Below are 21,670 nucleotides of genomic sequence, written 5' to 3'. Positions count from 1 at the left end.
AAAAATACTATGGTATAATAAGCAGCCTCGGGGCTTGGTTGCTGTGTTTTGCTTTGCTGCGGCCCTCCCTCGCAGCCTTACCGGGTTCCTGGTCAGTGACAGTGCGTATTTCGTTTTCCGTTTTCCGGTTTCGGTTTTCTTTATTGGTGTATCTAGCTATTAATAAAGAGCAAGGTCAGGGATTCTCGGCGGAATAGATTATAGCTATCTTACATTACTGTCAGGCATTTGTTTGGCGGTGCTAACCCCGGAGAAAAAAAAGCTTATAGTGTCTTTTGATTTTTCCCTTTTTGGCCTCGACGAGCTGTGCCATGGGGGGGGAGTGTTGCTTGTGCCAGGCAGACATCTCGGATCGAAGAAAATGAAAGGATGGTAGTAGTGGTTGCATTAGTGTACGGCGGTGCAAAGCATTTTCCCAACAGTACCCAGATCGACGCCCATGTCGATGTTGCCTTGGGTCCAACGTTAGAATAGGCATGGTAATTTTGTTTCGATGTAGTAACTGCGTCCTAAGCCTGTGTATTGCTATGATGTCGTCGATCCTTGCTATACATGTTGTCGGTGTTTTGATTTGAGAAGGATTCAGGGGTTGACGAGACATAAAAGAGTTGGAGATGAATCTCTTCCAGGTCAAATATTCTTTCTTTTCTCATCATCAACAATAACAACAACATCTACTCCCATTCATCTTTGACCAATCTGAACCTGAACACTTATTTCAAACATCTTTGCAACCACCTCCTTGAATAGTGACTAACAATCAAGACCAATACAGACTTGCTCCATTGGCAAGCAAAAGAAAAACCCAACCGCGTGTGAAACCTCCTTTCTAACTCTTTGTTCCTCTGAAGAAAAAAAAAACACCCCCCCCTTTTCTTAGTTCGACTGACGCACAAAAAAATAAAAGCCCAGCAGTAACCATGGTTAAACTAAATGCCACCACCACCATCATCACCATCCTCCTCATCCCCCTGGTGAGCAACGCCGCCCCGATCGCCATCCCTACCGACGGCCTGGTTGAACCCAGAATCGAAAGCCTCGACCTCGCCGGTCCCGACAGCAACCTCGGCGTCTTGGTCCGCCGCACCGGCGACAAGGGCAAGGGCAAGGCGAGCGTACAGTCGGGCTCCTCCTCGCCCCCTCAAAGCGTAACGCCACCGCAGCGACCCGCCGCTCCGGTCAACCTTCCAGGCGCACCGGCGCCGCGACGGTCGAGCACGATGAGCAACATCGGGCCGGCCGCTGGACCCTCCACCAACGCCCAAGGCGCACCGTCCCCGCCGCGACGGGCGAGCACGACGAACAACATCACGCCGCCGCCTCGACCCGCCGCGCCCGTCAACGCTCCAGGCACGCCATCTTCGGGCACCGGCACGCTGGGAAGCATCACGCCGCCCTCGGACCCGGGCGCCCAGCTGAGGACCCAGCACCCCAACAACCCGATCGACGGGTCGGTCAGGCCGCCCAGCAACCCCGACCGGCTGCCGCGGTTTCCGTCGCCGCCGTCGCCCGGCCAGTCGGTGGAGGGCGTGGTGGCCGCTGGGACTCCTTCTTCCAACGAGGACAAGAACATGCGCGAGAAGGACAAGGAGCCCGTGCCCAAAAGGCGCCTCCGCGAATATCCCAAGTACATCTTTGGCGACAAGAGCCGCAAAGACAACAACAACCAGGGGCCGCCTCCTGCTCCTCCATCTGCGCCCGTGGCCTAGTGCACTCCTTTTTCTTTTCTTTTTACTTTTTGTAGATTTTTTCTCAAGGGGAAAAAAGGGGGGGAAACGCCGTATATACAGAACTTGGTCATTGGATAGTGATGGAGGTAGGGAGACAAAGGATATCGAGAGGGCAGGTGCATATATTATAGATGGGATGGCGTTTTTTTGGCATGAATTAGCATTGCATTTGATTTTTGAATAAAAAGGATTTTCTTTCCAAAGAAAAGGAAAAACAAAAATAATTTTGTTGCTCGCCCACTTCAAACAAAAGATGCCTCTTTTTCTTTTCTTTTCTATGTACTGTCTCGTTTTGTATTTCCCGTGCTTATTTTATACACATTGGCGGTTTCTGTCGATAAAATCAATTGCAGTAAGCCAGGCCCATCATCAAAGGGAGGGTTTTTAGCAAGCAGTCATAATCTCTAGGAGGTCATTGTTGACACCTGACAAGACTGGGTTCAAGGCCCCCTTGAGCTTCACCGGGCGTCGTTGGCCCTGTATGTAACCCTGCCATCACTGTGACTGATGCCATCGTGGGAACAGAGCGTTTGTTGAGCTAGAATGTCCGCTTATGAAAACAGGGGGCAACAAATTCTCAAAAAAAAAGGGGTAATGCCAAGCAAGACATACAGATTCATATCTCCACATCTGCCATAGGCGCCAAGAATGTCTGTACATAATCCAGCCAAACTGCCGGTACTTTTAGCTTTGAGAGCCCAAAAGAAGTTACAGCTGGGCACATAACACCCATTGAGGAAGTCTCAGGAGTTAGTCGAGAAAAAAGAGCAACGATTTGGGTTGGACTAGCTTTGGCAGCAAGCATACCTAAGGTACCTAGCAGGCATCAAACAAGACAAGAAAATCTATAGGAAAGAAGAGCGAAACAAAATAGAGAGAGAGAGACAGGGGGATCAATCAAAAACGTTATAGTCAGCAAACAGCAACACCCATCAATCCACCTCGTCCCCTCACATAGAAAAACCCCTCACCTCGCCCCGACCCTCGGCAACTCCCTCATCAACTCCTCAACCACCCACTCCAGCGTGATCTCCATGTCGACATCGGTGCCGCGGTCGGCCTGCACCAAAATGTCACTGTCACGTACCGCATCCATGTCCAGCTCGCCCTCGACGTCGCCGTTCTTGAACAGCCAGGCGTGCGACTCGGCGTAGTTTGGCCAAACGACGTCGGTGGCGTAGCCCTCGGGGTCGGCCCAGAAGCCCTCGACCGTCACGTAGCCGATGCGGGCCTCGCGGCGGCGGATAGCCGTGGCGCGGGACACGAGGAGGAAGAACTTGAGGTCGAGGAGGGACATTATGTGCTTGAGGGGAGGGGTGTACTATTTTTTTTGTAGGTGAAGGTTTTTTTTTCCCCGGGGCTTTTTTTTAGTTGTTTGGCTGGAAATATAGTCATTAGCAAAAAGAGTGTCCGAACCTACCAGTAGGAAGCCATCTAGAATGCAAAGACCCAAGTCGCCAGGGACCAGTAGCCCATGACCAGGTCCGTCAGGCTTTGACCATTCTTCCACTTTGGTTTTGAGCTCTTGGATCTTGGCGTCCGAGACTGGGCATTTCCCAACGGCGTTTTGGTCTTCTATAGAGTTCAAGTCTGGCTGATTTAGGGTGTTAGCAAGATGACGTCCATGTGCAGAAACAGAGGCTTGAAAGTAAGTCTCTCTCTCTCTCACAGGAAATTGGCCATTCTCTCGGATATAAGTCAACGACTTTTCCATCTGGTCAATGTTGAGAGACCCCACGCAGTCCCAGTCTGCATGACCTGCCCTCTTTGGTAGCCTGTTTGAATACAGACAAGGCAGTCAGTCAGTCAGTCATCCACCTCTTTGACCAACGTTTTGTTACCGAGAAAAATCTCGCGAAAGTAGCCACTCCACAACAGCCAAAGGTCTTACTCTGATTCGGGTTTATAAAAGTCATCCTCGTGCAGGATGAAAGTGTTTGGGAAAATATCGCGGATCAGCCGGGCAAGCGTCGTTTTGCCGCTGGACGAGCAGCCCGAGATACCCACCAAGATGGCCTTTTTCGAGGACATTTTTCTTTTATTTATTATTCTTTATTGGTTTCAATATCAGTATGTGAATTAATTGAGCATCTGTTCTCAATCAGAAAATGTAAGCGAATCAATCAAAATTGATCGACAATGTTGACTTGCAGCGACGTCAGTCATACCCGCCCGCCAAGCAAACCAAACCAAAACTCCTTTGCTTGCTTGTAACGCCAAGGTGACACTAGACCAACCCCTCGGTGGGCTTCCCGCAGCTTGGCATCCTTTTAACTCGACTTGCCTACCTTACCAGCCAGCTGTCAACCCCAAGGGAAAAAAAATTAAAAAAAAAAATTCCGGCCAAGGTTGCAGAGCTGCCTACCATTGATCATCTCTCTCCTCATTAGCAAATTGACTCGAAATAGCTACAACTCCCAAGGTACCCCAGACCTGGGTTCAAACAACCCGTTTGAAACAGTTTCTTTTCAGTAAACAACGAAAACGCCACAACTCTTCTTCCAACAAACACAAACACACCACAAACAAAAAGTTGCAGCAAAATCGCGGGCCTCCCCCAAAACCGCTTGCTTCCCTCCGTAGCCGCAATGGCCACAGCACTAGGATCGGCAGACAAGTACTCGTCGACGGTGATACTGTCGACGAGCCTGGTCGCGCTCGTTTCGGGCTTCCTGCTGGGCGTCTACAGCATCCGCGGCTACCTCGTGTCGCCCGACCTGGCCGAGGAGCGCCGCCGCAACTTTCGCGACCCCGAGGAGAGCGAAGAGTCCGACATTGACGAGGACGACACCATCCTCGACCACGCTCCCAACTGGAGCAACGGCGCAGAGGCCGACAGGAGGGATGGTCTGCGCGCGACTGCGGCGGCGGGGAAGAAGGACAAGAAGTCAAGCGGTCAAGCCAAGGATGCGGGAGAGGTCAACGCTGGTACGGATGAGAAGGAGGAGTGCAAGCTAGTGTTGGTGGTGAGGACGGATCTGGGCATGACCAAAGGTGAGTCGGCACTTTTTTTTTTTTTTCCCTTTTTTCATCTTCCTTTCTCCATTCTGTATTTGCTCTCTTTTGCTTCCGCAATAAATACTAACCCACACCTCCTTCCCGCACAACAGGCAAAATCGCCGCCCAATGCTCCCACGCGACCCTAGCCTGCTACAAGGTCCTGAGCCGCGCCGCAACCAAATCCGACGCGGCGGCCCGCCTCCTCCGCCGCTGGGAGCGCATGGGCCAGGCCAAGATCGCCGTCCAGGTAAAGAGCCAGGAGGAGCTCGAGGAGCTGCAGGGCGTCGCGCGCAGCCTGGGCGTCACGGCCGAGGCCATTCACGACGCCGGCAGGACCCAGATCGCCGCCGGCAGCATGACAGTCCTGGGCGTCGGCCCCGCCCCCAAGAGTCTGGTCGATCAGATTACGGGAAAGCTCAAGTTGTTGTGAGCTGTCTGATCGATTTGGGGTAAATGAAAAAAAAAAAAAAAAAAGTTTGATGTTTTTTTTATGAGTTTTCTTTTAGGGTGGAAAACTCTTTATCAAAGGTCGCGAAAGGGCGTTTTGGCGAGCTATCTTGGTATTGTTGCCTTGGGAACTGGAATTTTACGAGGGGCAAACGCGCAGCTGTCATCAGCCTTGAACAGGAATCGCCTCATTAAAACTTGCGGCCGCCGCGCCCCAAGGATTTGCGCAGAAAAAAAAAACAAAACTTAAAAAAAGGTTTACATTGCGCTTGTTCACATAGACAAAGATACCATATAGAGGATACGGGGTTTCACCAGAAAAAAAGGCATCACTTTCTCAACGATGGGATTTTTTACCAGCAAACACCACCGTTTATGCCTCCGAGAATGCACCGTAATTTTTGGGCGGGGGTATCTTTTTTTATTTTCATTTTTGCTTTTTGCCAACTCCCAAAGAAAACCCCTCACTCCTTCCTCGCAAACCTCGCCAGCGCCGGCCCCAACTCCTCCTGTTGGGCCTTGTGCCTCTCGTCGCGCTTGTCCTGCTGCTCCTTCCACATCTCCTCGATCTTGAGCCTCTTCTCGTCGATGACGTTCTTCTTCCTCTGCTTGCGCAGGTACTTTTTCAGTGCGCTGTTCTTGCCCCTCATGCGGTTCCGGATCTCGTCGGCAATGTCCTCGGGAGGCGCGTCGAGGTCCCGCTCCGCCCGCCTCTGAGCCTCGGACCTCAGGTCCAGGTTTCCGACAAAGTTGGGGTCGAGCGCAATCATCTCGGGCTGCAGCTTGTTGAGCAGCGACTTGACCTCGCTCTCCTGCCGCTGCTTGACCGTCTCGTACGGGTTGATCTCGAGCGCGTCAAAGTTGGCCTCGCCGGCGCCGGGGACCAGGATGGATGAGAAGCCGCCGTCATGCCCGATGCCGAGCACGTCCTCGAAAGGGCACCAGCGCACCCTCTCCACACGCCGGCCCTCGCCTCCCCATGTCAAGTATGGGCTCTGCACTTTTTCTTGCGTCGCCGCGTTCTTGTCAAAGAGGCCCTTCCAGATGGTTGTATGCGTGCCCCAGCCGACCGCCGTCAGGCCGTTGTCAGAGATGGCCACTGAGGACGCCGGCGCCCGCGTGAAGTAGTTGTTGACCTCCTTGAACATGCGAATGTCCCACACTGCCATGCGTGAGTCCTGGCCCGTTGATACCATGTAACGGCCTTCCCGGTCTATCGCTAATGACCGCACGGGACCCTTGTGAGCCAGGAGCTTGACGAGGGGGTCGGATGAGTTTGGTGACCAGAGCGTCACGGTGCCATTGTTGTGGCCCATGTGCAGAATGGCGTTCCAGGGATTTTGTACAAGTGATTGTGTTGGGCCTAGTTTTGATGCTATTTCCGACACGATTTGGCCGGTTGATGTGTCTTGATATTTGAGCATGCCAGTATCGCTCTGTTTCAAGGTAGTGAGTGATATAATGTTAGCAACACCTCGACTCCCCCAATTCTCGAATAAACATCAAACACATGACAGGCGACTTACGGCAGTACAGAGTAGGAAATGATATGGCAGAAACTCCATGTGCGTGACATTAATATGTTTCCTCAAGTTGTGCAACTCCACGCCGTTGCGATCGTAGATGTAAACCGTCTTCTTTTGCGCCACGGCAAAGTACTGATTGTTGTGCAGCCACTTGACGTCCCTGACCGTCTCGCCGAGCTGTATCTCGCAGCCCAGCTTCCCCTCCCGCCAGTCAAACGTAGCGACGTGACCCTTCCTGCCCCCAATCAGCAGCTCCCTCCCGTTGCGCGTGTAGTCGCACAGGTACGGACCCAAGCCGTCGAGGGCCAAGTCGAAGCGCTTCTGGGCCGTCTCGACGGCGACGCCCTGGGTGATGTCGTCCTGCCGCGTCTTGTACGTCCGCTCGAGCTCGCCCTCGGGCTCCAGGAACCCGGCCTCGTTCTCGTGCAGGATCTCGGCGTCCTTGGCCTCCAGCGCCGCGTCCTTATACTTTTGCTCCAGCTGCCCCAGCGTCCGCCGCAGCTTCTTGTTCTTGATCGACCGCACGTCCACCCCGGCCCCGCGACCGTACTGCCGCTGCGCCTGCTTCTGCCGCCTCTTCTTGGCCTGGTCCGCCTTGGAGCTGAGAGTCGTGCGCGCATCCCGGATCGCGAGCGCCCCGTTGGCTTGCTCCTTGAGCCCGGGTATCGAGCCCGTTCTTTGCCTTTCTGTCGTCTCCATTTTGAAAGGGCGGAGGGGGGGATGTGTGTGTGTGTGTGTATGTTGGTGTTTGTGAAAATGTCCCGGCGGGCGGGGGTGAACCAGGGACGTGGAAAAATAATGATTTGCGAAAAAAAGGCGAAATTCTAATCAGTCCGGGTTTGGGAGCTCCGACAAGAGAAATTTTGGTGGAGATCAAAGTGGGGTTTGAGGTGGGATTTTGCAGCAAGTGCGCAAATCAAATGACGAAGAACCAACGGTTGAACGGGTTCGTGAATTTATTTTCTCCAAGCTTCTGATCTGCATGCATTTGTTAGTTGCTCCTTAGACGCTCCTTAGATGCTCCTGGTCGGTATTAGTCGTTCAGCACAAAAGACCCCTATATCATAAAAGAACCAGCCCAATGCTCCCATGAAAACCACTCGACTAATCTCTGTTCAACACTGCTTTATGACTGATAGTGGGGTTGCATGAGTCTGCAGACCAAGGGGGAAATACCCTCGCAGGTTCCAAATGTATATATTATAAAGTTATGTGTACTGTTTCCCAATCCTTTCTATAATCCCAAACAAAAGAGAATAAACAAAAGGCTTGCCATCAACGCCGTCTCCAAGTAACGCCAATCTGTCGCTTATTTCCGCAATAGTAGGCATCTGCGACGATAAAACCCCGTCACTATTATACTCTGATATTTGCCCCAATACCCCGTCCAACATACCAAACCTCTTCCCTCCAGTTTCCGAGCCTGACACCGACGACCGCTCTGGCATCGAGTTTGAGGCTGCCGCCCAGCGCGCTGCGGATCTTGTCGTAACCGTCCGAGCCTAGCCGCCATTCAACAGGCAGACGGGGAGTAACCGACTCCCCAGGCCCAACAACAAATGGTAGGTCATGGCGAATTGTCCCTACAGGATCCGTGTGGTTGTAGTAGGCCGTCGCATTGATGTGCTCAATGTACAAAACATTGTTCTGCAGTGGCGAAAGCAGCGTGAATGACGCCGTTGATGAGAAGACGTGAAATGTCGCTTCCCGGATGAAGTGCGGTGGCTCGTCATCCTCATTAGAATCCCCACCGCCCTCTTTTGGAGGCAATGTCAAGTGAGGGGCCGAGACGTTGAGATCAATCCGAGAAAGCGCACGCCCGAGTTTGGGTTGCCCAGGAATGCTGCCCTCGTGCGCGCGCAGTGTGATGCTTGTGTTATAGCCCGAGAGAAATCCCGAGATGAGGTTGCGGCCATCAACCGCCGCCTTGTCGCCCCCGTGCGAGGGCGCCCACTTGGCCTTGACTGCGAGCATGTTGTTCTCCCCCAGCCCGACAACGAGGTTCTCTGCAGTAGCCTCCCCCACGATTGAACCATTGCTGACGACATGAACCGTGACAAATGGAATGCTCGCCGTGTAGGGTGTCGGGTTGGTAATGTTGACGAGTGCGTCTATCGAGATGGACGAGTATGTCGTGTCCGTGATCTGAAGCTGGCCAATCTTGGGCTTCAATTTGCCAAAAGTGCCCTTTGGCAACGCTGTGTTACTCGAATCCAGTTAGTCTTGAATCCTTTTCTGGGTCGCTTATGGAACCCAACCGGCGCCGCAGATGAACTGGACAAGATCAAGAAAGAGGAAAGCATAGCGCCACATCTCAGGTAACTGACTCTATCGAAACAAAGACGGACGTTTTACAGGGATCTTGCCCTCGGCAGGAATGTCCTTAAGCGTAAGGTCACCCAGAGCGGTATGCACCTGGACCGCCACGGCGGCCTTGACATCGAGTTGCACCGGGCTGCCTCCCATAAACAGCCTCTGGATGACATCGGTCAGTACATCCTCGTCTGTCACGTTGAGCGGCGCGTCGACAATGCGCGACTCAATCTGCAGTCTAGCCTCGCGCTTGTCGGTGGCAGGTTCTTGGGTTGAATTGGCCGGTTGCCACTCGTCGACATTGAGTTCACCGAGCTTCCTGTTACGGAAGTATACGTCGGCATTGGCACGAATCTTGGTCACGTTGACCTCAAAGTTCATTTCCGATGGGAGAGCAGCTGAAACAAGGATAGTGCCCGAAACCTTGGGGTTAGATTCTGGGTCGTCCGTGTCTGGCAGGCTGAAGTGGACATCGTTGAGAGCAAACTCCCGAATCAGGCTGTCAAAGCCCGAAGTCGGGAATGGAACTGGAACCGTGACGCTAGATAAGATCTCGGCAATCCATCCGGGCGTATCAGGGAGAGGCTTCTGTGCACCCCTCACGTACACCGTCGGAGTATCACCACTGAGGAAATCATCAAGCAAATGGTCCAGTGGTGACGAATTGGAGTCGGGACAGGCAGCTGTCAGAGCTTCTGGTAGGGTCTCGACAATTCCGCGGCCCTCAACGACAACCTCTGATTTTGGCTTAACGTGAACGGTTCGGGTGGTAGCGACAGCGACGAGAATGTAAGGGTCCGACTGAGCACAGTTGGGGACCATGACCTCGAAAGCGAGCTCCGGAATGTCGAACTGGAATGGAAAGCTGTTGAAGGCATTCAAAGCCACATCAGCGGCGATACCGCGCGTGCCACGGGCCGGAAAATCAATATCCTGGAATGTGAGTTTCGTTATGTTGTACTGAGGAACTTCAGGAAGTTTGTTCGCTACAAATTAAAGAATCAGCAAAGAGCCTCGTATATCACGTGGTAGAAGAAGCGTATGGTCAATGTTTCTTGAGTGACCTAGAAGAAAGACTTTTCTCCAAAATACAGGGACGCAAAGGAATCGTAGAGGTATTGACCTTCGATCACGAGCGACTCGGTAACAGTATGCGAGCCGAGAGGGAGGAAACCAGAATTGAGACGTAGATCCGCCTTGCCACGGAACCGCACAGTCTCGAGCTTCCCGCGCAACCACTGGTTGGCGAGCATGCGGATGCCGTCGGCATCACCGGGCACCAAGTCGGCGACAAAGTCCACAGCGTTCATGTGTCCATCCACAAGGTCAAGCACTAGCGGCGGAATTGCCGCAGTCCCGAGCAGCATGCCATCGAACTCGGGCAGGAACACCTGGACCTTGGTTTCCTCAGTCCCCAGCTTCCGCACCGCCCATGTGGCAAGCCGACCGATCCTACGAGTGCCGTCATCCTTGACGCGCGAACCGTCTAGGCGGAAGTTGGCCTGAATCCTTGCCCTCACTCCATCCGAAGTGATGCTCTCCAAGGACAAGCTCGTAGGCTCAAGGACGGCGGCCTCTTTGGCGTACTGTTCGACCGCAGCGGGGACGAAGAACGCGACAAATATGATTATCACGGCGAGCATGGCCAATATAGCCATTGCGATTATGGACGGCCATCGCGGACGTGAGCGCTTCGTTGACGTCGCCTGCGACGCAAGAGAGGGCGAAATGGATGCGGCGTCTGCATCACCATCGTAGCGGGCGCCGGCGGCGGGGCTGGAAAGAAGCGGAGTTGTCTCGTGGGTTGAGTTGGCTGATGAAGAGTCCATATTTGACGATCGGACGTCGGTCGTGGATAGGAGAGGCGAACTCTCCGAATCGGCGGACATTTTGAGGGTTCAAAGTTGAGTTCCGGGTAGGCTTGGCACGTTATGTTGTTGGCATCTCCAGAAGCAGCTCAGGGTTTCGTCGAACAACAGTTATAGGAAATAAAGTTGAGGGGAAATAGATCGGTCGCTGCTGATGGCCGCAAGGAGTTAAATGAATCGAAGCGGAGGATTGGCTTGTCTTTTGATGAAAGTGATGACGTGGGCCAGCCGGACAAGTTCAGTAGTAAAGTGAGGTGGGTGCGGGAACGAGACCTTGGAAAAGGGTTCCGAAGCGGCGAACAACATCCATTACTATAGTAGAGAAGGTGGGGATGCGCGACAGAGCTGCTGCGCCGGCCGATGCAGCGTGCCTGACCTGACCCACCACATTCGCCTTAGCGGGGCGCGTGATCCACCGACTCGCATCGTCAACTGTTGAGCTTTAAAGAGTCATTCTGCAATTGAACCTTAGCTAAGCATCCATACTACTTAACAAGTACAAGGTATAGCCAAGCCTATGACACATCTTTGAGGTAGATTATAAGTACCATCGCTGTTGCTGTCTTGCTTGTTGGGTTTGGTCCGAGTCGACACAGAACCTTTTTTGTAGCTCATCCGAGATCGCTCAGGGTTCAATTGGAGGTCATCAGGTGCTACTTTGGACTGAAAAACTAAAACTAAGAGGAAAAAAAAGTCTGGAGCAAGCGGTGTACAGCAACTCTGCTTTGCGCATCCATCTATCTTAGGTACTTAACATCTAGATCTAGACTAGAGTCTAGCTGCAGCCTCGGCACAAGTCCAGCTTCGAAACTAAAGCCAAGGGCAACAGCTCCAACGGGTACCAGTACATTCCTTCACCGAACATCACATCAGTCAGCTCACCCAATCACAATGAGGCCGTCAACCCTTCGTGCCATCAACAGGGCATTGTCCGGCAATGGTGCCCGGGCGTACTCCTCCTCGGCCTCCCCCCGACATCTCATGTCGATAGCCGATCTGACGCCTGCGGAGCTGACAACCCTCGTCCGTTCCGCCGCCGCTCACAAGCATGCCGTCAAGTCGGGCGCGGGCGCGCCGCTTCATCTGGCCCAGTCTCTTACCGGCAAGACTGTCGCCATGATGTTCAGCAAGCGCAGCACCCGTACCCGCGTGTCGACTGAGGCTGCGGTTGCTATGATGGGCGGTCATCCCATGTTTCTGGGCAAGGACGACATTCAACTTGGGGTATGTTTATGAGTCGTTTTTGTTTCTTTTGACTCACACAATCGTCGAGAGAATCACGTGATACCCCTGAACAGCTCAACACAAGACACTAAACACCATATAAATCCAATAGGTCAATGAATCACTTCTAGACACCTCAACAGTGATATCCTCCATGACCTCTTGCATGGTTGCCCGCGTTGGACCCCACTCGGACGTGGCAGGTCTGGCCCAGCACTCGTCCGTCCCGGTTATCAACGCCCTGTCGGATGATTTCCACCCTCTCCAGACCATCGCCGACTTCCTGACCATCCACTCCCACCACCCTTCCTCTAAACCAAGCTCTCTAGGTCTTGAGGGTCTCAAGATTGCCTGGATCGGCGACTCGAACAACGTGCTGTTCGACCTCGCCCTCGGCGCCGCCAAGCTCGGCTGCCACGTCGCCGTGGCCTCTCCCACCGGCTATGGCATCCCCGAGAACATGAGGACGCTGATTCAGTCCGCCGCCAAGGCATCCGGCTCCGGCGGCTCTCTCTCCGAGACCACCGTCCCCGAGGAGGCCGTCAAGGACGCCGACATACTCGTTACCGATACCTGGGTGTCGATGGGCCAGGAGGCCGAGACCAAGAAGCGCCTCGCCGCTTTTGCCGGCTTCCAAATCACAAACGACCTCGCCAAGCGCGGCGGCGCCAAGGAGGGTTGGAAGTTCATGCACTGCCTGCCCCGCCACCCTGAGGAGGTTGCCGACGAGGTCTTTTACAGCCCCAGGTCGCTGGTCTTTGAGGAGGCCGAGAACAGGCTGTGGGCTGCTGTTGGTATGTGAAATTTCCTTTGTTCATTTACTTCTATTTTTTACGCTGGTCTCTTACTAACCAATCCTGCTTTGCTTACGCATAGCTGCCCTCGAGGGATTTGTGGTAAACAAGGGGAAAATCTGATGAGTCAAAACAAGCAAAGTTGCAACCATGAAAAAAGTGATTTCGCTGTAGAGAAAAGAGTTAAAAAGTAAAAGAACCTAGCGTGGTCGGCTGCGTGCATATGCTGCTAAATAAAACATATCGATCAAGGTTGATTAGGTGCGCCTGAATCGATGGGCCAATTATCTGCAAAGCAGTGATCCCCAAGGTACGCAGTCTTGGATCCTCATGACCTTCATCTTACTGTCTACTTTCAGAATCAACAAACACTCAGACCAAAACAGGTGACAGTTTTTGCAGTCCCAGAGTCGCTTCATTCAAACTTTTCATCGGCTAAGCATTAACAACCCCAGTCCAAACCCCCTTTCACCAAATATACGGGACTCTGTGATCCCCTCTTGAAACCAACCTGCCCATCCGCGGTGTAGTATCTTTGATGAACTTTTCCTTCATATAAATATTCAACGAGCCCAGTTGATGGCTGGCCCTTGTGAAGTAGCTCACAGCCTTTGTCTCCGAGACAAGCAAACGAATCATAATCGAGTTCGATACTCAGTCAGTTGATGCAATCAGATAATGCTTCATCGGTCGAATCAAATTATTTTACACCCAGAATTTCTTTGTTGGCTTCTGCTTTCATTGAAAAAAAAAATACGGTTTGCCCACCGCCAGGCCTAGGTAATCGCAACTACCAACCTGCGGTGCGCTACAAACCGGGTGGCGGAGGTACCTAGATATGCATGCACGTCAGCAAAAGAAGCTAGCAAGACGATTAAGATTTACTTACAGCACTGTATCCACCGCTCGCCCCTGGAGGACCGGGCGGCGGAGGCGGAGGAGCTGCGCTTGGTGGCGGAGGAGGTGGCGGTGCCGCATCGCTGGGAGGGGGCGGAGGGGCTGCCGAAGGCGTCGACGAGGCGCCAGGAGCGCCCGGCGCGCCAGGGGCAGCTGCCGTGGCACCTTGTTGTCCTGCTTGAGCGTAGTACTGCTGATACATTTGTACGTACCTAGAGATCACTGTGGTTAGCTCATGATTGCCGTCTAGTTAGTATGAGAGGAACTTACGCAGCATATCCACCATAAGCCGCATACGGATCTTGGCCGCCATAGTATTGCGCGTAGGCAGCCGAGTAGTCCGGGGTCGCCTGAGCAGCAGTTGCGGCAGTGGATGCCGGGGATGCCGCAGCTCCGCCGGGGCTGAAAATGCCCTGGTTTCCATGACCACCACTAGGACCACTGGGCGCACCGTGAACGCCGGGACTCCGTCCATGTCCATGTCCATGACCGCCGTAGCCTTGATGCCCGCGGTCACCGCCATGCCGGTCACCACCGTAGCGGTCCCCTCCACGTCTGTCTCCGCCGTAACGTTCACCACCTCCATGACGATCTCCGCCACCATTGTAGCGGTCACCTCCAAACCTATCTCCACTGAAGCGAGGCGGTCGGGCTTTGAATTCCTCGTACTGTTCTTTCACAGAGGCGAGAAGGTCCTCGCACATCTCCTTGCCTTTCTCTACCATTTTGGGATCAGGGCCACTGGATTGCAGGTTAGCCACTACAGCTCAGAATTGCAATTACATAGGCAAATATACTTACGCAACATGGAGAAACATTTCGTCGTCGCTTTCCCTGCCAGTGGCAGTTTCGAGGAAGCCAGATCCACGACCTTTAATCTGTACTCGGCAACCAGTTTCCTGTTGGATGTGCTTGACGTACGAACCTCCATGGCCGACGACCTGGGCGCGAAGGTTAAACCCGGGAATGGGCTCAAGACCAATGGGAATACGTTCCTCGGGCCATTTGCGCTGCAAAACGAGGTTAGTCGAGACCATGCCAAGAGACATGAGACCTGGAGGACCTACCCTGCCATACTCGTCACGCTCAACAACGGGCTCTTCACGCCGTCGGAACCTGCGCTCGTCGACGAGTTGTGGAAGCTCCTGTTTCATCAGCTCCTCGATTTTGGCAACGGCCGCCTCGAGTCCCTCCTTGCTAGTGCTGGTCACATGCAAATACAGCGGCGGGTTCTGATCATGAATCATTATGTCAGTCTCGGCACACACACACACACACAGAGAAAGCATGCAGTAAAGTCTTGGGAGCTTGGTCCAAAACCTACCGCTGGGGTGGACATAGATTTGTCCGGGTAATAGTTTCCTCGAGTAGTGACATCTTTGGGCGAAAAAGGCTTGGTCAACGATCATCCAACAAAACGTAGCTTAAAACGGTTCAGGGGCGCAGGCGGGGCGTACCGGCACCAGTCTCTTCTTTGATCTAGATCGAGCACGATAGGGTCAGCAGATGCCACAGAGGGTTTTTTGTGAGCTGTCGCTTGTTTCGCGTAAGCAGAATATTCCCACAAACGGAATAGCCAGTCCAGCTCCATGAACGTCTTTCGCATCCTGTCCCAGTTGACTATGCCTTACCATCTTTTGCGTGGCGCTCTTGGTCAAGAGGTATCGATTCCTAAGGTCGTTGACTTCGATATCCTTTATATAGTCTCCGTCTGCGACATACATCTCGCCGTTGATCTTGGCCGCCGAGCTTGCTGACGTGATCGGGCCTGTAGAGGACGCCGATTTGGCCGGGGCCGAGTCGGCATTTTGAACGCCCTTGCGCGCTTGGAGCTGCGCATTGATTTTGGCGGCAGCGGCAGCTAAGGGAGTGCCAGTCAGTATATTGCACTATCACGATAGACAGGGAAGCCATGACGGAAATGTAGGTACAGACCTGCAGCGGCGGCAGGATCCAGAGCAGCGGTAGAAGGTTCCTCGCTCTTCTTTGCTTCGTCCTCGGCGCGGGGAAGAGGACTGCGGTCGCGTCCTGGCTCGGATTTTCGGGAGGGGGGCGATCGGGAGCGTCGGTCGAACCTCGAAGTCCTACGAGGTTCCGGTTCGGTCTGGTCGAAGCGCGAACGCTTAGGACGGGGCTCTGCGTCGGCCATGGTGTTTTTGACTTTGACTGTTGTTTGGTTGCAATGCAGACCCGACCCTCCGCTTTCGTATCGGTACAAATTTTTGACCAGGACCGTTGGTGAACTCGAATTCCTCTCTTACGGAAAAGGCGACAGGCACCCTGACGGAAGTCTGACTTTGTTGTAAGGATGATGATGTGGTTTCAAGTGATTTGCTGCACACTGCTATGGGCTGTGCAGCGCGTCTGGAAAAATTGGAAACTTCTTTGGTGAGCGAGCTCCGCGGGTGGGGACTGCGCTAAGCCAAAATTAGGAATTTATTTTCGGCAGGATTGGGTGGGTGGGGATTATGATCGTGGAGCTCCGAGCAGTCTCAACTGAAGTCGGTAAGTCCAGTCACAATATTATTTCAGGTTCAAAGTCACCTACTACTAGAAGTACCCGAGATACCTGGGTCAATTCGGGACCATGATCAACAAATTGAAACTTAGCACGCGTGTTACTCTGGATTTTGTCTTAGATAGCAACGATTCAAGTAAAATTGTGACCTTTACACTGCGCTTATCTGACTCGACTGTGCTTAAGGTTTGGCTTATACATTTGGACTACAAGGCTTGCGCTGAGCTGTATTCATCTCCGTTCCTAAAGTACTAGATTTTCTGCTGCTTGGGACGCTGGAGCAAACACAAAAGCTCTTAGCCAACATTTCACCTCAAGTGCAATGCAATTGAAGTAAAAGTGACCCACTGTAGCTATCAAGGGGTCCAGCTTTCATTGGAATACATTCTCGATTTAGTCAGTATACGGGTACCTGAAATCTGGCCATGCAGCTTTGTTACTAGCCTAGCCTACTCGAATTCGTCAGAACAAAAAGAAAATAACATGCTGTTGAGCATTCAAACCATGACCAGTTCTAGAAAAGGATTTTAGAAACAGAATTGGGCAATCACCGTACTTTGCAGCTTTCTTTTGCGTGCGTTCATGCTTGTCTAGAAACGGCTTGAACTAGACTAGGTCTAGAATCCAGAGTCTAGCCTGTCAAGCCTGATACCACCTCAGCTCCGCTATCGGCGATCCAAACCCGACAATCAATTAAATTCGACCCATTGACTCTTTCCTCTCCGGAAACAAAAAGAAAAGATCACAGCGATCCTTTCGTCGACGTGAGTCACGTTACATCGTTTCCAACAGGTCAATTGATCGCGAAAACGAGGCTTACACGTCAAAGAGCACAGCCTAAACAAATTTTCATAATCCAAGAGGCATGGCTTCTCGCGGCCTGCTCTCGTCGACATGGCGCGCCGCCACCGCCGCGGCACTCCGACCCACGGCCGCCGTTAGACACACCTCGAGTAGCTCGACGTCGGCCATCGCCTACAAGGCTCTCCGCCGCCGTCAAGCGCCGCTCCCGACCAGCGACGCTCCGCCCGCCTGGTCCTCTGCCCAGGCCGCCGTCTCCAACATTCTCTACGAGACACCCGTGCCGTCCTCGGCGCCTCCCAAGCGGCACATCCTCAACTGCCTCGTCCAGAACGAGCCCGGTGTCTTGTCCCGCGTTTCCGGTATTCTCGCCGCCCGCGGGTTCAACATCGACTCTCTCGTCGTCTGCAGCACCGAGGTCGTGGACCTGTCGCGCATGACCATTGTGCTCACGGGCCAGGACGGCGTCGTCGAGCAGGCCAGGCGGCAGCTGGAGGACCTCGTCCCTGTCTGGGCCGTCCTGGACTACACCGACTCACCGCTCGTCCAGAGGGAGCTCCTCCTGGCCAAGGTCAACATCTTGGGTCAGGAATACTTTGAGGAGCTGCTGGACCACCACCGTGAGATCACCAGCGCCGACGCCGACGTCTCGGCCGCCAGCGAGGGCGAGCAGACCTTGGAGCAGGTAGCGGCCGACTTCCACCCGAGCAGGTTGGCCGCCAGCGAGGCTTTGCGCCACAAGCATGAGCACCTGAAGAGCATCACGTACTTTACGCACCAGTTTGGTGGAAAGGTTTTGGACATTAGCACCAACAGCTGCATTGTTGAGCTGTGAGTATTAAACACCTGTTCATTTGTCTTCTCTGTCATTTTTTGCAGATACACTAACACTATTTGATTAGGTCCGCAAAACCCTCGAGGATTGACTCGTTCCTCAAATTGATTGGTCCATTTGGCATTCTTGAGTCTGCGAGGACTGGTCTGATGGCACTGCCGCGGTCACCCCTGTATGGGCCTAATGAGGAGGAAGCCCTCATCAAGGAGGCCGATGACATTGTTGACGCCAGCCAGTTGCCCCCTGGTTGAAGGGACTTTAATTGAATGTGAACTAGAGCAGCAGATTGAATGTACTCTTTTACTCGTACATGACATTCAAATACTTTGTACACGTGCTATGGGAAGAGAGGCGGCATTTCTTTTTTCTGGGATTGAGCTTGTTTATTCGATTGCCTCCACGGGGCGGCAAAGCAACTAAACGGCCAAGCCAGTGTCACACGAGCAAATCAATAGGGAGAGGGGCGTTCCAGACTCTCCTCATTGTCGTATTCTCAATTGCCGGGAACGAGCGACCAAGGTACTTGCTTTTTGCGCCTGCGTAGAATCAAAAAGCATATATCATGCAGGGTAGGCGACCCAGCAGACAGAAGTGGCACAACGCCAGATCGGCTTACGATCTGTCTGGAGTGGGGCAATTCAGTTAAGGGTGCCAGTGTTTGGGTACCTATCCTGCTATCTCAGCAGCTAGCAGGGATGCAAACCGATTTCCAGAAACAATTAATTAACAGCTTCGTATTTCCAAATGTTACCTTGACCTTGACCTTGTTCTCTTTGCTAATAATAAACGCCTGACATTTATCTTCACCCAAAAAAATCAGTGAGAATCGGTTCGTAAATCATACGCTAGCAAGGTTCATAGGCACAGCAAACATCCCTTGACGCAATGAGCCACCAAAGATTCCCTCAAGATGTCATCAAGGAACCCCATTCCATTTCACTCAAGGTCCTGAGGTAAGAGGTGAATGATATCATGTGGTTCTGTGGTTCCCGGTGTGAACGTAGCAAAATAAGAAGAAACGAAACCCTCCCGTACTAACAACAGGGTAAAAAAATAAAGGCTATCCCGCCCTTCACTGGTGGCCCAATACCCAATCAAGTCGCCAGAGGGCACCCAGCCGACAGCAGGCGCGGGCTCGCACCCGGCGTCGCTGGCGTACAGCTCCCCGGATGGCACGAACCCGGACCCGTTCATCCTGTCGCCGATCCTGAACCTGCCGCCGTCGTTTGGGTCGGCGTACGTCGGCGAGACGTTCAGCTGCACGCTGTGCGCCAACCACGACGTGCCAGATGGCACCGCCGCCCGGCAGGTCCGGGACGTGCGCATCGAGGCGGAGATGAAGACGCCCGGGAGCGCGGGCGGCGTCGTCACCAAGCTAGACCTGGGTCCCAAGGATGTTGGTGGTGGTGGTGGTAGTGGTGGCGAGGACGGTGGCGTCGATCTGCGCGAGGGCGAGACGCTGCAGAGGATCGTGCGGTTCGATCTCAAGGAGGAGGGGAATCACGTGCTCGCCGTCACGGTCAGCTACTACGAGGCCACTGAGACGAGCGGCCGCACGCGCACGTTTAGGAAGCTGTATCAGTTCATATGCAAGTCTTCGCTGATTGTGCGGACAAAGGTTAGTCCGCTGCCTGGCGGCCTTGGGGCTGCTACGGCCTGCTCGTCATCGTCGGTAGGGGATAAGGAGGAGGAGAAGCAGCAGCAGGAGCAACAGTCACAACTACGAAGGCGGCGTCAGTGGGTCCTGGAGGCGCAGCTGGAGAACTGCAGCGAGGACGCCATACAGCTGGAGCGGGTGGTGTTGGATTTGGAACCCGGGCTGGTGTACACAGATTGCAACTGGGACGTGGACGAGCGGCAGAAGCCCGTCCTGCATCCCTCCGAGGTTGAGCAGGTCTGCTTCGTGGTGCAGGAGGCAGGGGCCGAGTGCGAGGTTGTGGATGGCAAGATAGTGTTTGGGGTGCTCGGGGTGGGATGGAGAGGCGAGATGGGTAGTCGGGGGTTTCTGTCTACTGGCAAGTTGGGCACTAGGTTTGATGGGTGATTTCGTTTAGCCGTGCCTGTAATTAATGAAGGTGGGCAGCCGGTGATGACGATCGTCTATCTTCCTCTGCTCAAATATTCAACACGGGCTACGTTTTTCTGTCTGTTTTACCACGGATTGAGCAAGACGGATTTTTTTGTTTTGTTTTTTTTGTGATTGCTACCAGGTTTCCAACAAGATGCGTACTGTGTGTGCCAGTCTCGGAGTACCCGAAAAGCACCCCTAAGATTGGGCAAGAAGCGAACTCGAATGAGCCCTAATTCCACAGGAAAGAAAAAAAGAAAAGTAAAGAATGTTGCCTACATCGCCTTGGCTTTTTTTTTTTTTTTTTTTTTTTTTTTTTTTTTTTTTTTTTTCTCTCTCTGTTCCGTAGGCGCCTAGAAAAAATGAGGGGGAAATGGTACCTACGCAACCAAGGTATGTAACCGACCAGCCGGAGTGTTTCGGGGAGTACAACCAAGCGATTTAAACTAGACCTAGACTCTAGACAAGGTCGTGTAACCCTTGGAAACGCCGGGAAGGGTAGCGCCACTGCCGTAGGTAATTAATTCGTTGAAAGACAGGTGGCCAGGCGAGACTTTTTTTTTTTTTTTTTTTTTTTTGATGTGGTGGTGTTGCCATGTTTTGACTGGGAAACCAGACTTTGTTTTTTCTTGGTTTGTTTTGTTGTGTTGTTTGGTTTTGGTACACAGCATGTATAAACTGACCATTTCAAGCAAATGACAATCAACCACATACACATAAACGCAAGGGAGAAGGGGCTGAGCAAAAAAAGAGATCGAGGTCATGCAGCACAACCACGATCCGCACGGCCTGTTTCGGGATTTTAACTTATTTATTTTTTGTTTTTATTTTGTTTCTAACACTCTCAATTATGCCGTGTTAGTCCTCCCTTTAACCCCTTGCCCTGTAGGGCCGGCGCGTACACCCGCAGCAAAAAAAAAAAAAAAAAATGCGGAAGCTAATGCAGTTTGACGGTTGGACGTTGGAGGCCTAAAATCAGGTTTCGACAAGATGACCTTTCCGGTTCCGATGGTAGCCTGCGTCGTGGACATCAATTTTTGTACTTTCGCATATTTTTGTTTCCCTCTCTCTCTCCCTCTCTACCTTGCTTGTTTGGCGTAAGGCGTAGATGCTGCGTTCCCTCCTGTACCTGATATTACAAGGAGCTGCATCAGATGGGCTCCATCAAGGGCGCAGAACCCAAATTAATGGTACGAAGCAATAAAACTAAGCCCGAGTTCTATTCTAGGACTAATAAACACTTGCAATGTATGTACATTCGAACAGTAGGTACCCACCTGAGTAGTGTACCGAGCCGATGGGTGGCCAACGGAACGGATTTGAGCATCTCCCGAGCTTAGGATTGATTCAGTTAGAGTTGGAGGGACGTCAAATCACGGATATCGGTACAATCCTTTTTTTTAGAGCCTTGGCCCATAATGACAACATATCTCGAAGCTAACACGTACCTAAGTACCGGTATGGACAAATGAATGTGATAGATTTTCTTTCTATTACAGTACTTTACTAACAAAATACCTTCTAGCGTACCAGACTTACCTACGTAGTACCTGCCTAACTGCCTTAGTTTGGTACGGGGATGGGGACCAGGGGGGGCGGAAACCCCTTTTGCGATCCTACGTCGTATTTGTTTTTGCGGCGCGGGTCTG

At 52.8% G+C, this 21,670-nt stretch overlaps 9 protein-coding genes across 9 annotated transcripts; 5 read left to right on the top strand and 4 right to left on the bottom strand.

Moving 5' to 3' along the window:
- Positions 1-530: 530 nt before the first annotated feature.
- On the top strand, positions 531-1,709 carry PgNI_08144 (uncharacterized protein; the record flags this gene model as incomplete). Its single annotated transcript, XM_031128144.1, has 2 exons — positions 531-561; positions 916-1,709. 2 exons carry the CDS (start codon positions 531-533, stop codon positions 1,707-1,709), a joined length of 825 nt encoding a protein of 274 aa, XP_030978939.1.
- A 787-nt stretch (positions 1,710-2,496) lies between these two features.
- Positions 2,497-3,956, bottom strand: PgNI_08143 (uncharacterized protein). Its single transcript, XM_031128143.1, has 4 exons — positions 3,622-3,956; positions 3,400-3,505; positions 3,151-3,324; positions 2,497-3,051 (listed from the first exon to the last, which is right to left on the bottom strand). The coding sequence occupies exons 1-4, from the start codon at positions 3,759-3,761 to the stop codon at positions 2,698-2,700; spliced, it is 774 nt and encodes a 257-aa protein (XP_030978934.1). The 5' UTR covers positions 3,762-3,956; the 3' UTR covers positions 2,497-2,697.
- Positions 3,957-3,996: 40 nt separating this feature from the next.
- On the top strand, positions 3,997-5,372 carry PgNI_08142 (uncharacterized protein; the record flags this gene model as incomplete). Its single annotated transcript, XM_031128142.1, has 3 exons — positions 3,997-4,724; positions 4,841-5,156; positions 5,237-5,372. Exons 1-3 carry the CDS (start codon positions 4,319-4,321, stop codon positions 5,370-5,372), a joined length of 858 nt encoding a protein of 285 aa, XP_030978933.1. The 5' UTR covers positions 3,997-4,318.
- Positions 5,373-5,523: 151 nt separating this feature from the next.
- Positions 5,524-7,470, bottom strand: PgNI_08141 (uncharacterized protein). The gene is made up of 2 exons (XM_031128141.1): positions 6,704-7,470; positions 5,524-6,613 (listed from the first exon to the last, which is right to left on the bottom strand). Exons 1-2 carry the CDS (start codon positions 7,400-7,402, stop codon positions 5,642-5,644), a joined length of 1,671 nt encoding a protein of 556 aa, XP_030978936.1. The 5' UTR covers positions 7,403-7,470; the 3' UTR covers positions 5,524-5,641.
- Positions 7,471-7,866: 396 nt separating this feature from the next.
- Positions 7,867-11,138, bottom strand: PgNI_08140 (uncharacterized protein). Its single transcript, XM_031128140.1, has 3 exons — positions 10,140-11,138; positions 9,052-10,002; positions 7,867-8,901 (listed from the first exon to the last, which is right to left on the bottom strand). The coding sequence occupies exons 1-3, from the start codon at positions 10,903-10,905 to the stop codon at positions 8,060-8,062; spliced, it is 2,559 nt and encodes an 852-aa protein (XP_030978935.1). The 5' UTR covers positions 10,906-11,138; the 3' UTR covers positions 7,867-8,059.
- Positions 11,139-11,371: 233 nt separating this feature from the next.
- Positions 11,372-13,209, top strand: PgNI_08139 (uncharacterized protein). Its single transcript, XM_031128139.1, has 3 exons — positions 11,372-12,108; positions 12,221-12,902; positions 12,985-13,209. The coding sequence occupies exons 1-3, from the start codon at positions 11,776-11,778 to the stop codon at positions 13,023-13,025; spliced, it is 1,056 nt and encodes a 351-aa protein (XP_030978535.1). The 5' UTR covers positions 11,372-11,775; the 3' UTR covers positions 13,026-13,209.
- A 28-nt stretch (positions 13,210-13,237) lies between these two features.
- On the bottom strand, positions 13,238-16,135 carry PgNI_08138 (uncharacterized protein). The gene is made up of 8 exons (XM_031128138.1): positions 15,735-16,135; positions 15,431-15,660; positions 15,257-15,278; positions 15,124-15,176; positions 14,601-15,031; positions 14,070-14,540; positions 13,792-14,011; positions 13,238-13,734 (listed from the first exon to the last, which is right to left on the bottom strand). The coding sequence occupies exons 1-8, from the start codon at positions 15,946-15,948 to the stop codon at positions 13,711-13,713; spliced, it is 1,665 nt and encodes a 554-aa protein (XP_030978536.1). The 5' UTR covers positions 15,949-16,135; the 3' UTR covers positions 13,238-13,710.
- Positions 16,136-17,062: 927 nt separating this feature from the next.
- PgNI_08137 (uncharacterized protein) lies at positions 17,063-18,681 on the top strand. The gene is made up of 2 exons (XM_031128137.1): positions 17,063-17,949; positions 18,021-18,681. Exons 1-2 carry the CDS (start codon positions 17,183-17,185, stop codon positions 18,202-18,204), a joined length of 951 nt encoding a protein of 316 aa, XP_030978527.1. The 5' UTR covers positions 17,063-17,182; the 3' UTR covers positions 18,205-18,681.
- Positions 18,682-18,709: 28 nt separating this feature from the next.
- On the top strand, positions 18,710-19,997 carry PgNI_08136 (uncharacterized protein; the record flags this gene model as incomplete). The annotated part of the gene is made up of 2 exons (XM_031128136.1): positions 18,710-18,906; positions 19,013-19,997. The coding sequence occupies exons 1-2, from the start codon at positions 18,839-18,841 to the stop codon at positions 19,995-19,997; spliced, it is 1,053 nt and encodes a 350-aa protein (XP_030978528.1). The 5' UTR covers positions 18,710-18,838.
- Positions 19,998-21,670: the final 1,673 nt, after the last annotated feature.

Source organism: Pyricularia grisea (genome assembly GCF_004355905.1).
Source record: "Pyricularia grisea strain NI907 chromosome V map unlocalized Pyricularia_grisea_NI907_Scaffold_6, whole genome shotgun sequence".
NCBI classification, from domain to species: Eukaryota; Fungi; Ascomycota; class Sordariomycetes; order Magnaporthales; family Pyriculariaceae; genus Pyricularia; species Pyricularia grisea.
This window is presented reverse-complemented; position numbering and strand designations above follow the sequence as displayed.